Source organism: Protopterus annectens, chromosome 3.part1 (assembly GCF_019279795.1).
Source record: "Protopterus annectens isolate FY-2018-M chromosome 3.part1, PAN1.0, whole genome shotgun sequence".
Lineage (NCBI taxonomy): Eukaryota > Metazoa > Chordata > Ceratodontiformes > Protopteridae > Protopterus > Protopterus annectens.
The window spans coordinates 1,327,723,866-1,327,739,647 of record NC_056732.1 but is presented as its reverse complement, the minus strand read 5'-3'; the positions used below and the strand labels follow the sequence as shown (position 1 = coordinate 1,327,739,647).

General features: G+C 42.3%; 1 protein-coding gene across 1 annotated transcript in view; it reads left to right on the top strand.

Moving 5' to 3' along the window:
* LOC122798437 (centrosomal protein of 290 kDa-like) overlaps positions 1–15,782 on the top strand; it is a 681,821-nt gene that overhangs the window by 614,112 nt on the left and 51,927 nt on the right. Inside the window, exon 6 of the mRNA XM_044067364.1 lies at positions 13,573–13,667. Within this exon, the coding sequence (XP_043923299.1) occupies positions 13,573–13,667 (95 nt within the window). The remainder of the gene's footprint in view (positions 1–13,572; positions 13,668–15,782) is intronic.

Genomic DNA, 15,782 nt, shown 5'->3' with positions numbered 1-15,782 from the left:
ATGAGTTTGGGCTATAGTAATTTTGGCTGCAGCGGTAAGGAAGGATTTTATTCTGTGTAAGGTCCCTAGTTTTTTGTTAACAGTCTTTATAGTGGAATTAATATGGTCATTGTAGCTAAGGTTGTTGTCAATTGTAACACCCAGCAGGCGGGTTGTAGTATCAGGGGATATGATAGTTCCATTGTTAGAGGTTAATGTGAAGTGTGGTTGAGGTGACTTGTGAGTAGGAGAAAAGAGCAATAGTTTAGTTTTCTTGGGGTTGAGAAGAAGGCAGTGTTTCGTGAACCAGTTCTCCACACTGTTAAATACTGTTTGGGTGAGGCACTGGAGAGAGGTTATGGACTTGGCTGAACAAATTAAGGTGGAGTCATCTGCATACTGTATACAGGTGGCTTGAGAAATACTAGTATGTAGATCATTGATAAACAGAGAAAATAGAAGTGGTCCTAGAATAGAGCCCTGTGGTACTCCAATGTTTACAGAGAGGGATGAAGAAATATTATGATTCCAGAGAACTGCTTGCTGTCTATCTTGTAGATAGGATATAAACCATTGTAATGCTTGTGGGTCAAGTGATTGGGCTTTTAGAATGTTGACAAGTATGGTATGGTTCACCATATCAAATGCTTTTGAGAGGTCTATGAAAAGAGCAGAAGAAAAGTAGTTATTATTACGATTTTTGTTTATAGAGTCTGAGAAGGATAGCAGGGCAGTTGTTGTGCTATGGTAGGGCCTAAAACCATGTTGGCAATTGGCAAGTAGATTATTTTGTAGTAGGTTGTCAAGCAGTTGTCAGGGTATACATTTCTCCATTATTTTAGCTAATGGAGAGAGTAAGGCAATAGGCCGAAAGTTAGAAAGTTCAGTTGAAGACCCACTTTTGTGTAAAGGGATTATATGGGAGATCTTCCACAGAGAAGGGATTTTGCTTTCTGAAATTGTTCTATTTATAGGTATGGAGACAGGGTAGGCTATGGCTTTAGCTGCGATTTGTAGGTATTCAGCTGGAAGACAGTCTGCGGAGTGGGTGCATGGCTTGAGCTTTTGAAGGAGGTTACAAATGAGGGATGTAGGTACTGGGTGTATATGGAAGGTAGGTGATGAGGTATTAGGTGTTTTTGATGGGAGGGTGGAAGTGGTAGGTAATGTGTTAGCTAGGGACAGGATGGCTTCAGTAAAATAGTGGTTAAAGGCATCAGGAATCTGGTTAGAGTTATTATGGTCGAAACCTGTAGGGTCAGGAGTTTGAGAGTCCTGGTTGAAGAAGTTTGTTAATGCTAGACCAGAATTTTTGGGGGTGTTGATGGTGGGTTTGTTGTAGGTGGAAGTAATAGTCTTTTTTGTCTTTGAAAATGTCCTTCTTGGTTGCATTTCGTAACTGTTTAAAGTAGAGGTGATCTGTTGAGTACTACTCAAGATAAGGCAGAAAAGATCAAGGGCATTCCTGATTGCCCCAGACTGGCCACACCAACACTGTTACCCACTACTGCACAGTCTGTCACCGGTGCCACCATGGCACCTACCCCAGATCCCAACACCCCTCTCTCAGCAGGAGGGACAGATCTTGCATCCACAATTGCAATCCCTGAACCTTGCAGCCTGGCTTATTCCTTGAATTCTCCTCCAGTGGCCAGCCTAAGCAAGCAGGTGCTGGATGTCATTCGTGAAGCCAGAAGACCCAGTACAAGGAAATCCTGTGCTGATAAGTGGAAAAGGTATTGCTCCTAGATCCACTCTAAAGGAGAGGATACAGCACAGCCCTCCTTACCTGTCATCCTGGATTACCTAGCAGACCTACATCACAGAGGCCTATCCTTCTCTTTCATTAAGATCCATGCCTCTGCCATCTCTGCTCATTACAGCACTGAGCCACCTCTCTTCTCTCACCCTCTCATCAAACAGTTCCTGAGAGGGTCTAACAACTTAAGGCCACCAAGAAGAGCCCCCACCCCTGTTTGGGACCTTAATTTTGTGTTGGAAAAGCTCACGCTACCCCCCTTTGCACCTGCAGCATCAGCAGAGTTAAAATTCCTCTCTTGGAAAACAGCCTTGCTTCTGGCCATCACCTCAGCTAGGAGAGTGTCTGAGCTACAAGCACTTATGGCTGTGGATCCCTTCATTATTTTTCATGCTGACAGGGTCTCCCTCAGGACTAACCCTACTTTTATGCCTAAAGTGGTGTCCAGTGTGGCTCTCAACCAATCTATCCATTTGCCCACCTTTTTCCCTAATCCTCAAAATAAGGGGGAAAGGATCCTGCACTATTTAGACGTGCACAGACAGCTCAGATTCTACATTGATAGGACTAAGTCCTTTGGGAAATCTGACCAGTTACTAGTCAGCTTTGCACCAGGGGCAGAGGGCAAGGCCATATCAAAACAAACCATCTCCAAATGGATAGCACAGTGTATCCATTTCTGTTAACACCATGGGAAACCACCCCCTCAGGGGATCAGAACGCATTCCACTAGAGCAACTTCAACCTCTACAGCCTTTCTCAGAAGAGTCCCTACCAGGGACATTCTGGCAGCTGCTACTTGGAGTTCTGTTCACAACTTCATCAAGCATTGCCACTTGCCTATCTTTTCCAAATCCAGGGTGGGCTTTGCAACAGCAGTCCTGCAGAGCATACTAGTCAGCCCCAACTCTTCTTGACTGGCTCCACCCATTCTTCAGCTTTGGGAATCACCCAAGTGTGATGATTGCAACAGTGAAACACGATGAACATAGTACAGTTGTGTACACTTACCATAAATGTAGATGTTTGAGTGTATTCACTGTTGCATCCTGGTTTCCCACCCTCCAGCCCCCTTGTCTCTCTCTCTCTCTCTCTCTCTCTCTCTCTCTCCTTCTCTAACTTAGCTCCCTATTTAGGGGCTGCTGACATTTAGGGCGAGAAAAACTGATGTAATGGTGTCGGCTGCCTGTTTTTATACCCCTGACGTCAGTCCTGAAGCGACAGTAACTGACGCAGAAATACTACGTTTCTGGTATTCGGGCCGATTGAGGGCTACCCCTGGCAGGATAACCCAGGTGTGATGACTGCAACAGTGAATAAACTCGAACATCTACATTTATGGTAAGTGTACACAATTGTACTTTTAACCCCACCTACACTTCCTTAATAGAAAACTTCTTGTAAATGAACATTTAGTTCTACCCTTCGGGCTGTATGTCCCTCCTATGAATCATAGCTATCAAATCTAGTCATACAGATTTACTTACTCAAGATTTTTGAATTTAGAATTGTAGATAATCTGTTCTTATGTACTTGAAATGTATATATTGCTGTCTTTTCTTAAATGTTGTATCTATAATCTGTAATATCTACAGTGTAAACTATGTATCTCATTTGTATTGTATTTTGGAGCTTTTCTCCCTGGGCCTATACTGAAAAAGGACACATGTCCAGATGGACTTTCCCGGTTAACAAATGTAAAATAAATAAATAAAATATATATGTGTGTGTGTGTGTGTGTGTGTGTGTATATATGTATATATATATATGTATATGTATATATATATATATATATATATATATATATATATATATATATATATATATATGTGTATATGTATATATATATATATATATATATATATATATATATATATATGTTTATGTGTATATATATATATATATATATGTATATGTGTATATATATATATATATATATATATATATATGTATGTATATATATATATATATATATATATATATACACACACACACACACACACACACACACACCCTCACATGCATCTACACATTAGAGTTTTCAGTTTTTATAGTCATTAGCAATTGACTAGCTACTTTTTTTACTGTGTGTTTTTTTTTTTTTTTGGGGGGGGGTGTAATTGAGGAGAATTTTCCTCTTGCGATTTCTAGTTATGGATAAGGGCAAAAGTGCACATAATGTGGTCACAAAATCTAGCCCCTGGATTCTCACAACCTTTGTGTGATACGCCTGGGGACAGATCAGTTGTCAGCAAAGTGCTCCATTTACAAGGTCTTTGGGCCTAGCTAGATGCAACAAATTAATGCTGAAGGATCTTCTTTCCCCTGACCCTCCTGACAAGCCTAAGAAGGACAAAGACAAATCTTGACATAGTGAACAAAAGAAGAAGTCTGATGACTCTGGACCTTCCTCAGAGTTTAAAATGCCAAAGTTAGACCCAATCCCTGTACTGAACCAGCCAAACCTTCTCCCAAAATGACAATTCGTTTAGAGCAGGTAATCATTATAAGGGGCAAGTCTGCAAGGTGTTCAGTAAACAGGCATTCTGACAAAAGGTTTGTTTCCAGGCCACTCACCACTTCCTCATTTCAGTCTGTTAAGTCCTTCTGAAGTACAAGTGATGTGGACTGGGACTGCATGATGAGAGCCTCTTTGAAGATACAGATCAAAAGTGATGTCATCCCAACCCACTCTATTTCTAGGGCAGATTGGGTTGATTCTTCATCGTCTTTAATTGCTCCTTCTTCAGTCCATGTTTTAGCATCAATGGCTTTGGACTGAGACATCACCCAGAGCCTGTACATCAGGAGACAACCGGTTACCCCTACTTCAGCTCTGGATGTTTTTTCATCAGATTCATTCAGCACAGAGGCATTCAACATCAACTGAATCATGGGACCAGATGCTTTATGTCTTGTTTCAGCTCCGTGATGCATCAACACAGATTTCCTCCTCAAAGCCCTCTTGGTCTTCATTGTTGGTGATTACTTCTTAGGCTATGCCTTTGTCCAGTTCAGTGGAGATGGACGTAGTGCCAGGTTGGAATTCTCCAGCATTGGTTGACCCAGTTTCAGCATTCGTGGTTATGGAAAGGATGATCTCTACTCTCTCGACAGAATCTTCGCAGCTTCCAACAGTGCTGCCTCTAGTCCTAGGCAACCAGCAGTCTGCTCCTTATCTTGTTCATCCTTGTTCCTAGGATAAGAATGTGCAAGAGAAGGCACGTAGATTTCCCCTCCCTCAAACATCTGACATCAACTTGGATGATCAAGACAGTTCCTCCCAGTTCCCTCCAGAACATGTCACTTTTGGAGAGATCCTGGAATTAATGAGGCAGATAAGATCATGACCTACTGACCCACTCTCTCTGAACAATGATGTGCTATTTGAGGCTTGTCACTCTGTACCTTTTACCTCCTGGGTGGTCCCTACTGTCTGTCTGATTCTTCTGAACCTAACCCCCAAAACTCCCGATGAGGTTTTGCATCCAGCTAAAAATAGGCAGCAGTGGTCCAGGGGACCTCTGGTGGATTCTTTGATTGTATCTGCAGCCACTAAGAAGGAGCTGTGCAATGATACAACTGCTGTTCTTTTGCCCAACTATGAGTCTAGGGTGATAGGATGGGGAAAGGGGGAACAGGGTTACATCTCAGGCACAGTTTCCTTGAGGGAGTCTAGGGTGATAGGATGGGGAAAGGGGAAGCAAGGTTACACCTCAGACACAGTTTCCTTAAAGGCACTGAATTATGTTGCACATATGAACCATTTTCAAAAAGATTTAGCAAAACAAGCTTTAGACTGCTTGAGTAAGCCACACATGCAGGATTCTGAAAAACAGTTGAGACAGCTGTAGGCACCATGCTGTACATTGCAAACCTATCCATGGGGATGTTACATAATGCTGCCAATGGAGCAGTTCATTAGGTGGCTGCATTTCTCCCACTATCTAGACAGGGAGACCATGTGATGTTCATCGTGTTTCACTGTTGCAGTCATTACACTTGGGTTATCCTGCTGGCAGGCTACCCTCAGTCGGCTTGAATTCCAAAGTCCTGGTCTGGCGTCGGTTGCTGTCGCCTCTTCCCTGACATCAGTGCGCCAGGGGTATATAAGATGCAGCCGATGCCATGTACTTCAGTCTTTCTTGCCGTGCGGTGCCCGAAGCAAAAGCAGTTCGTAAGTGCCGGTCGGCCGACTCCTGAGATTTTTGAAATTGAATTTCAGAACCGAAGTCTTCAATAAAGCTAAGTACCCCGTTGGGGAAACTTTTTCTTGCTCCAGACCGATGTCAGTAAAAGTTAACAATTGTATTTCTTGTGGGAAGCAAATACCTCATAAGGATTTTCACTCTTACTGTATTCCTTGCCTAGGCCCTGACCATGACATTGCTAGTTGTCGGTTTTGTGCTAGATTCAACCAATGCACTATTAAGCGTCGGTTTGAGTTTGCTTTACATTACTTTGGCCGAAGGTTTAACTACATAATGCCATCGGAACAACCAACGACTGAAATTCATAAAAAAATGCAAAGACAAAGAAAAGGACAGGCATCCGAGGTCCAAAACCAACGACAAAGCCTCTTCTAGGCCAGTCGCCGGTTCGCCAGTTGTCAGTGAGGTGCTTTCTCAGCCCCTGACACCTGCTACCTCAGAGCCACAGGCAGCTTCCGACTCCCACGTGGAGACAACTAGGCCTCTGGAAACTCAAGGTTTTGGGCCTATGGAAACTATTCCCTCAGATAGGTCCGGAGCCGCTGAGCAGGCATTGGCTTCTGAGGGTGTTTTCAGACCTACACAGCTTACTATCACGTCTATGTCTGCAGCCAAGGCAAAGTCTAAAACACCATTAAAGACAAAGAAACAAGTACAACATTCTCCTGGACAGTCATCCATGCCAAAGAAACAGATGCTTAAAATGGCCGAGGACCTAATTACTTTGATCAGGGGTTCCCATCCCCCTCCTGATAAAAGGCCTAGGCAAGACACTGACTATGACTCCTCTGACCAGGTTTCTATTTCCTCTGATTCCTCTTCAGAACAAGGATATTCTCTTCCTCCCTATGAGGACTCTGATGCTGAAGAATCGATCCCTTCAGCCTCTCCTCCTGAGGATTACTCTTTTGGGGAAACCCTGCACACCATGAGGGAGCATTTCCATTGGGAGAGCCAGGATTATTCAGAATCCAAGAAAAGGCTCAGAGACTTTCTTTTACTGCCTCAGCACAGGCCCCTTGCTATCCCCCCCGTACTAGATATTGTTGATGATGTTTTTTCTGAATCCAGTTTGTCTCCTGATTCTTTACCCCTGCACCAGTCAAGCCAGATAGGTACTACAGGGTCCCAGACTCTCATAAATGTCTTTATAAAAACCCTGCTGCTGACCCAGAAACAATTTCTCAGGGTCCCAAAGGGGTCAAGGCTTCCACTGCAAAAAAACCCTGTTCCCTCTGATAGGGATTCTAGAGCACTGGATAGATGGGGAAAAAGTTTACACATCTGCTACTTTAGCTGTAAGGGCTTTAAACTGCCAGTTTCACATGCTTAAATATCAACAATACCTAATGTCTTTGCTAAAACCGAAAATGCTTACAAGCTCAGAATGTCCTGACAATAAGGAAATGCAGGATTTATTGCATGCAGCTGAACAAGTGGGAAAGCATACTCTGCAGTGTGGTTTTGATTCATTAGAGGCTTCTTGCAGAGCCGCAGTTACAGGCTCTGTCATTCGAAGGCATGCTTGGTTAAAAGAACAAAGTTTACCTGATCATGTTAAAGCAAAATTATTGGATGCTCCATTACAGCATGATACTTTGTTTGGTGTTAAGGCAGAAGAGGTGTTAAAGAAAATGGAGGATAAAGCTAAATCAATGCAGACAGTAAAGGATTTCTTACAGGTTCAGCCACCTAGATTTAGCAGGAACTGGCCTTCTAAAAATTGGTCCTTTCCAGTGTCAGACAGGCCACAAAGAGGCAGATGCAGATGCCCAAGAGGCAGATCTCAGACGCAAGGCTCATACAGACCTAAACAATGGGGTGCTTCAGCCACCAAAGGCAGAGAAGACAAATCACAACCTTATAGGAAACAGTCCCAATGACTTCCCTCTACAAAAGCCAAGCACTTACCTTTTGACAGCACCCTTAGGGGGAAAACTAGCACTTTTCTCACAAAATTGGCACATGATCACCCAGGACAAATGGGTACTGAACATTGTTTCTCAGGGTTACAGGTTCCACTTTCACACCCTACCAAGGTCAAAAGGTATGCCAGACCTGCCACAAAACCAATGGGCAGAGGCACAAAAACAAATTTCTGCTCTCATGGACATGAGAGCTATTCAAAAAGTACCACAGCAAGAAAAGGTGCAAGGATTTTACTCAAGATTTTTCTTGGTACTCAGAAAGGACAAAGCCTGGAGACCAATACTGGACCTGTCAATTCTAAATACTTTCCTGGATGTTCCAAAATTCAAAATGTTGACACTGCAGCAACTTCTACCCATGCTGGGCAATAAGGCTTGGCTAGTTACTTTGGACCTCGAAGAGGTATACCTGCATGTCCCAATCAGACAATCTTGCAGAAGACACCTCAGATTCATAGCTGGCTCAATGCATTACCAATTCTCTGCACTGCCCTTTGGCTTATCTACTGCGCCCAGGGTCTTCACAAATTGCCTGGCACCAGTAATTGCATTTTGCAGACAAAAAAGGAATTCAAATATATCCCTACTTGGACGACTGCCTTATTCAAGCAGAGAGCAAGGACATTCTACTAAAGCATCTGGCATTTGTAAAATAATTACTAATTTGCCTAGGGTACACAGTAAACGAAAATAAATCAAAACTAGTGCCCTCTCAAGAGATAATAATCCTGGGTGCAAGCTTAAATACAACTGTCCAGATGGCTTATCTCACGCCAGACAAGCAAAGGCAACTGACTCATTACTTTCAAATGATGGCAACAAAGACCCAGCTACCTGCAAGAAAAATTTTGCAGGCTTTGGGCTTCATGGCATCTTGCATCCTGCTAATTCCATATGCAAGACTGCATATGAGGAAGCTACAATGGTACCTAAAAAGTGTTTGGACTCAACATTGCCACAGCCTGGAAACAATAATAACTCTTATTCCCTGCCTGCAACAGGAGTTTCAATGGTGGGCACTGGCCTGTCACCACAAAAAGGGGCAGCCTTTCACTTTACCTACAGCCAGGCAGACACTAACAACAGATGCATTGGATTATGCCTGAGGGGCACACATGGCAGGAAAATGTATTCAGGACAAGTAGCCCACGGACCAAATGCATCTTCACATCAATCAAAAAGAGATGCTAGCTGTACAGAATGCCCTGACAGCCTTCAAGGACCTACTACATCCAGGACAACTATTACTAAAGACGGACAATACTACAGTTATGTGGTACATAAACAAGCAAGGGGGCACACATTCCTAACCCCTCTGCAGGCAAGCCATGACTTTGTGGAACACAGCACTGACCTATCAAGTACATCTGCAGGCACAATTCCTGCCAGGGAAGAAAAATACTCTGGCAGACGAACTAAACAGAAACCTCATGGACCCTCACGATTGGAAACTAAATCCACAGGTCTTCAGCATGATAACAAGGAAATGGGGATGCCCAGACATAGATCTCTTTGCCTACCCTCACAACTATCAACTACAGAGATTCTGCACAAGGACTTACCACTCACAAGCATGGAAAGTGGATGCCCTATCTTTCAGCTGGAAAACCCTAACAGTTTATGCCTTTCCACCACTGCCTCTCCTTCCCAAGGTGCTCCTAAAAGTCAGACAAGAGAAGCCAAAATTATTTTGATTGCCCCAGACTGGCCATGCCAGCACTGGTACCCAATCCTAAAGAACTTGTCTCAAGGCCCAGCCTGGATTTTACCTCTAATGCCTCATCTTCTGACTCAACAAAACAATCAGATCCTGCACAGCCAACTCAGAACCTTAAATCTGGCTGCATGGTGGATAATATAGCCACTCAGAACACACCTCTCTCTAAAGCTGTTATGGATGTCATTTTGGAAGCCAGGAGGCCCAGCACCAGGAAATCTTATGCAGAAAAATGAAAGAGATTCTGTGCTTGGAACCAGACACAAGGACTTGAACCACTTGTTCCAAATATTCCTCAGATTTTACAATACCTAACTGAGATGCTGGACAAAGGCCTATCCTTCTCATCAATTAATATCCATGCCTATGCCATTTCAGCTCATTACAATACGGAACCTCCTATTTTCTCTCATCCACTGCTAAGACAGTACCTCAGAGGGGCAAAAAACATAAGACCCCCAAGGAGAGCACCGATACCTACATGGGACCTCAACTTTGTCTTAGAAAAGCTCACACTACCTCCTTTTGAGCCAGCCAATACAGCTGACATAAAATTCTTATCATGGAAAACTGCTCTGCTTCTAGCAATAACTTCAGCAAGAAGTGTCTCAGAGTTAGAGGCATTAATGACAGTGGAACCTTTTATCATTTTTCATCTGGACAGGGTTTCTCTAAGGACAAACCCAACATTTATGCCAAAGGTAGTATCCAGTGTGGCTCTTAACCAAAATCCCCAGAATAAAGGGGAGAGACTTCTGCACTCTTTGGACATACACAGGCAGCTATGCTTCTACTTGGACAAAACAAAAGCTTTCAGAAAAACTGAGCAACTGTTTGTGGCATATGCTGCAGGATCACAAGGAAAGGCTATCTCAAAGCAGACTATTTCAAAATGGATAGGACACTGTATTCGTTTCTGCTATGCACAGCATGGCAAGTCAGTGCCTAAGAATATTAGGCCACATTCTACCAGGGCAGCAGCCATTTCAGCAGCCTTTCTCAGAGGAGTACCAACCAAGGAAACTTTGGAGGCTGCAACTTGGAGTTCAGTACCCACTTTTACCAAGCATTACCACTTACTTCTTTACTCTAAATCCAGAGCAGGCTTTGCCACTGCAGTTCTGCAGGGTCTCATAGCCACTCCTAATCCTATTTAGACCCAGCCGCCCTACCTCAGCTTTGGGATTCAACCCAAGTGTAATGACTGCAACCGTGAAACACGATGAACGTAGTACAGTTGTGTACCCACCATAAACGTAGACGTTCGAGTGTATTCACTGTTGCAGTCCAGGTTACCCACCCTCCACCCCCCTTTCTTTGCTGGGACTTATCTATACTTCTCTATCCAATACAACCTATGTGGTGTATTTGCTTGTAGATGAAGATATTGTTTTTATTTTACTGTATGTTTTTATTAGCAACATGTATTGCCTACCTTCTTGGGCGCACCTGACATCTGGGGCAAGAAAAACTGAAGAAAATGGCGTCGACTGCATTTTATATACTCCTGGCACACTGATGTCAGGGAAGAGGCAACAGCAACTGACGCCGGACCAGGACTTTGGAATTCAGGCCGACTGAGGGTAGCCTGCCAGCAGGATAACCCAAGTGTAATGACTGCAACAGTGAATACACTCGAACATCTACATTTATGGTAGGTACACAACTGTACTTTCTTCTTCCTCCATAGGTTAAAATCACCATGGTTGCCTGCTGAAGGGGAATAGCCCAAGCGGCCTAGAGTCAGATAAAGGCCAACCTTCACATAAATATCTTAGAGGTGAGGGAGGTCCCCCTGGCATTGCAGAAATTTCTGGACCTTCTACCTCTGAGAATGATCTCCATTCAAACAGAGACCATGTTTGTAGTGTGGTACTTGACCAAGCAGGGAGGAACCATATCTTTCCCCCTTTGCCAGGAGGCCATGAGGGTTTGATAATAGGCAATTGCTTCACATCACTTTCAGAATTTAATGCACATTTCAGGGAAAGCCGGTTGTCTTGCATCCGTCTGAGCAGGTGCATCCTGATGCCTCACAAGTAGTGTCACAGTCTGTCAGTAGTTCATGAAATATGCAACACCAGGGGCCAGCATTGCTGCAGTCTTTTTGCATCCCCAGCCAACACCAAAGGCAGCAACTACTTTCCCTGATCCCTGCAAAGAAGCAGTCCCTGAGAGGCAGTCTGGTTGGACAGTGGCCCATCAGACTTTTCTATGCCTCCCCCTGTTTCTTCTAATGTCCAGATTACTATAGCGAGTAGAAGCATGCAAAACCTTGGTGATTCTCATGCTGGCCCTGGCAAATTCGTTTTCCTTATTTAGGCATCACTTGACAAAGCACCCATGGCTGGATCTACTGCCATGCCCATCCAGTCAGACTCACTTTGATTTTACTCGATCTAAAACAGACTGCTTAGATTTTCCAGTTCAGAGGATTGACAAACACCCTTTCTTGTTGGAGAGAGTGGTTCACATTTTGTCTGCATCTCTGAAAGAGTACACTAGCAGTGTAAACAAGGGATATTGGAAAAGTTTCACCTTTTGAGCAGCAAAAGAGGGCATTGATCTCTGTCCAACATCAATTCCTAAAATCCTTCAATTTCTTATAGACTTGTATGATAGACTGCAGTTATTCCATAATCAAGGTTCATTTGGCTTCTTTATCCCATTTACATAATGGTATATACTCCCCCTTCTGTGTCCATGCACAAATTGTGTTGTATTGAAGACCTGCTTCTTCCCTGGGATATCGACTTTGTTTTACGAAGAGTTACAGAATCCATGTCTGAGCCAGCATTTTCAGCACAGATAAAAATTCTATGCTGGAAAACTCAAGTTTAGTTGTTGCTATGAATAGTCTCTGAGCTACAAGCCTTTTCTTCTACTCCTCCTCTATATTTAATTTTCCATAACTGCAGAGTGCCCTTCAATACTAATCCATTCCGTCTCCACAGGACTGCATCTGGGAGGAATCTGAACTGATTTAATTTGCTGTTTTCTTCCTGTGTCATACTAACCATGGAGACTACATTCTCCACACCCTGGATGTTCATAGGCAATTGAGATTCTAACTTTTTAGAACAAAAGTATTTAGAAAAGACAGTTTTCTTCGCTCTGCACAAATTGGGGGAAAAACATTTCTAAGCTTCTTATCCAGATGGCTATTTGATTGCATTTATTTTGCCAGTTCTTCCAAATCTCTACCAAACAAATCTCATTCTGCAAGGTCAGTTGCTAACTCTACTGCCTTTTTCAGAAATTCCACTGTGGATGAAATTTGTGCAGCAGCAACTCTGTGTACATTGCATGCTTTCCTCAAACATTATAAGTTATATATCTTATCCAGATCCAGGGCTGACTTTGAGGCAACAATCCTAAAATATATCCTTTCATGATGAGACCCAGGATTACAGGTAGTTTGGGATTGGGATTCTGATCCATCAGTCAGAGTGGATGGGCAGGATGAGTAAGATACAAAAGTTATGCACTCAGCATATTGCTGAGCCCTTTTATCCTCATCTGTTCAATATAACATCCCTTCCTCCATCCCCCTTCCAAACTACTATTTGCCGAGGACCTGGCAGACAGTTCAGAAACTCATCTACCCATCTCTCCTGCACCCTACAAGATGTTACATCCTGTGCTGTTAGGCAGCAAGACTCGGAGCATTTGTATGGCCGGCTCAGTACCCATCAGTCATATCGGACAGACTAAGATGAAGGGACCCAGTTTTATGTAAGTACATAACTTTCACTTTTTTATCAAGCAGGATGCGAATACAGCAAATTAATGAGTTATCTGATTGAAACAGCATTTTCACTGTTACTACCTAGACAGAAGGCTTATGTACTTTCATGTATAAAATTTATACTGCTCTGATTTCTAGTCCTTTCACATACAATATAATTTTAAAAGACATTTTTTTTCCATAGAATTGCATGCATGATTAATATGTTCAACTTAATTCTTGTTTTACAGAACTGTTGCTAGAGAGTGAACGGCTAAGAAATGAAAATCTGAAAATTGCAAAAGAGAACAAAATGCTGAAAAATGAATTGGCAGGTTTGGATAAGGTAAACAATGACAAAAAGGCTTGGTGAGTCTTAAACTAGTAGCTGGAAGTAGTGCTGTGCAACGAAATGTAACAAATGAACATGAGAGCAGGCATTCCACCCTCATCAAAAGTAGTGCTAAAGTCACAGGTCTTTAATCAGTTCAGGATCTGGAACTGTACCAGGCTACTATTTCACCCTTTTAGCCATGATTCTCTGCAACTCCTCTTTATCTCCATATCTCTTTTGCTGTGCATCAAGGTTACATCAGAGCAATTGCTCGAAGCTACACTGGGGTTACTTTTTAGTAGTCTCTGTAAAAAATTGGAGAGTTTTTAATCTCTGAATCTTTATTTATTCATTTACATGTTCTCATTGGAATAAATTAATTTCTCGTGTTACACCATTCCATTTATTCTTGTTTTCTGTAACCATCCCTAGGCTGTGACATGCCTTTCTGTTCTAATAATTTTGTTTTTTCTCTCTTTTTTCTGTGTACTTTTTTTCCTTGTGCCTGCTGACCATCAATCCTTCCTCAGTCATTCTCAGCCTGGGCATCCCCCTGCATGAGGGGCATATACACTAGAATATAGGAGTAAGGCATCTGGAGGGGCTGTCATCCAGGCAACCATGAGGGTTCTTCTTTCCACCTCCATCCTCCACTTGTGTACTGCAATAGTTGGACCCTTGATTAGGTACACTATGCAGTCCCATAGGGTTAATGCCATTAGGTTATTCCATTAGTTCTAACTGCTTCAGGTTCTTCACATTCTGCATCAGTGCCAGAAGTGTTTTAGTTACATAGTGGCTCATGTTAATTTATGCTTAAAATTTTTCATCAGGGATCTTCAGTTCAACTTTGAATAAATTGAAAATAAACCGAAAACAGTGACTGTTTTAACTGTTTTTACCATACAGTTCAATGTTTGTTTTCATTCTCTCATGGAAACAATCAGTTTTGAGAAAGAAAAGGAATAAAAGAAAGTTAAACTTGGAAAATGAAAATCATCAAAGGGTACTCTTCTTCAACCCTATTTTTCCCATTTTCTACATGGGGCTGGGGTGTCATATCAGCTGTCACCACCTCTATTAATTCATTGCCATTTTCCTATCATCTTCAAAAGTGAGGACTGGCTGTCATATGTCTTCTCTCACGCAGCCCATCAATCTCTTTGCTGGATGTCCTCATCTCCTTTTGCAGTCTTCTTGTTTGTTCCAAACCTTCTTCGCCGAATCGACGACTTCTTTCCTGTATATATGCCCAGACCATCGTAGTCTAACTTTTTTGACCTTCTCTGTAGTTAGAACTACTTTGGCTTCTGGTCTGATGTTAACATTTTTTCATTTCTCCCACAGTGTGCATCCTACCACCCATCTCAGGTACTCCATCACCTCAAGCTTCCTTAACTGCTCTGCCTTCACTTCAGAGGTTTCTTCAGCTTCTCTGGCATTCTTCTGTCACACAATACCTCTGACACTCTATCTCTATTCCAGTTGGCTACAGCCCCTTTTATTGTAGCTTTAACCCCCTCATTTAAGACTGTTTTTCTCCTCAACCACCCCTCCCAGATACATGAAGCTATTAACCTATTCCAATATCAAAGTAGACAGCCAAGGAGTTAAAGAAAACTGCCAGTACTTACTTCTGAGGAGAGAAATAATTCTAAAAGAAAATACCAGACTGTTGAAATGCCACACACAGTATTTAATGACCACAAAGGTTTCAGGTTACCACTCTTCCTCAGTGTAAAAAAAAAAAGAACAGATAAAAACCATTACTCATTTAAATAGCAAATTCGAATAACATCATAAGACACAGCCCAATAAGAACAGAATATCAGTTAATAAATTAAATAATTAAAAAAGTACAATCCTAGTAAAGACATAGTTAAATAAATCTGCTTTTTTAAAATAGGTTTAACACTATTTGCAGCATTGATCCCTAGGTTGCAGTCTGCTTTCAGAGGAGTAATCCAACCATACTCTGTCATGAAAGGCGTATTATTTATATCACCACCACTCATATTTTTGTGAACAATATCTTATAACTAAACTTAAAACTGTTCTCATGTCCATACTCAGCCACATGCTTAACTAAAGCATTACTGCCAATTGTTCATTGTATTTCGGATTGAT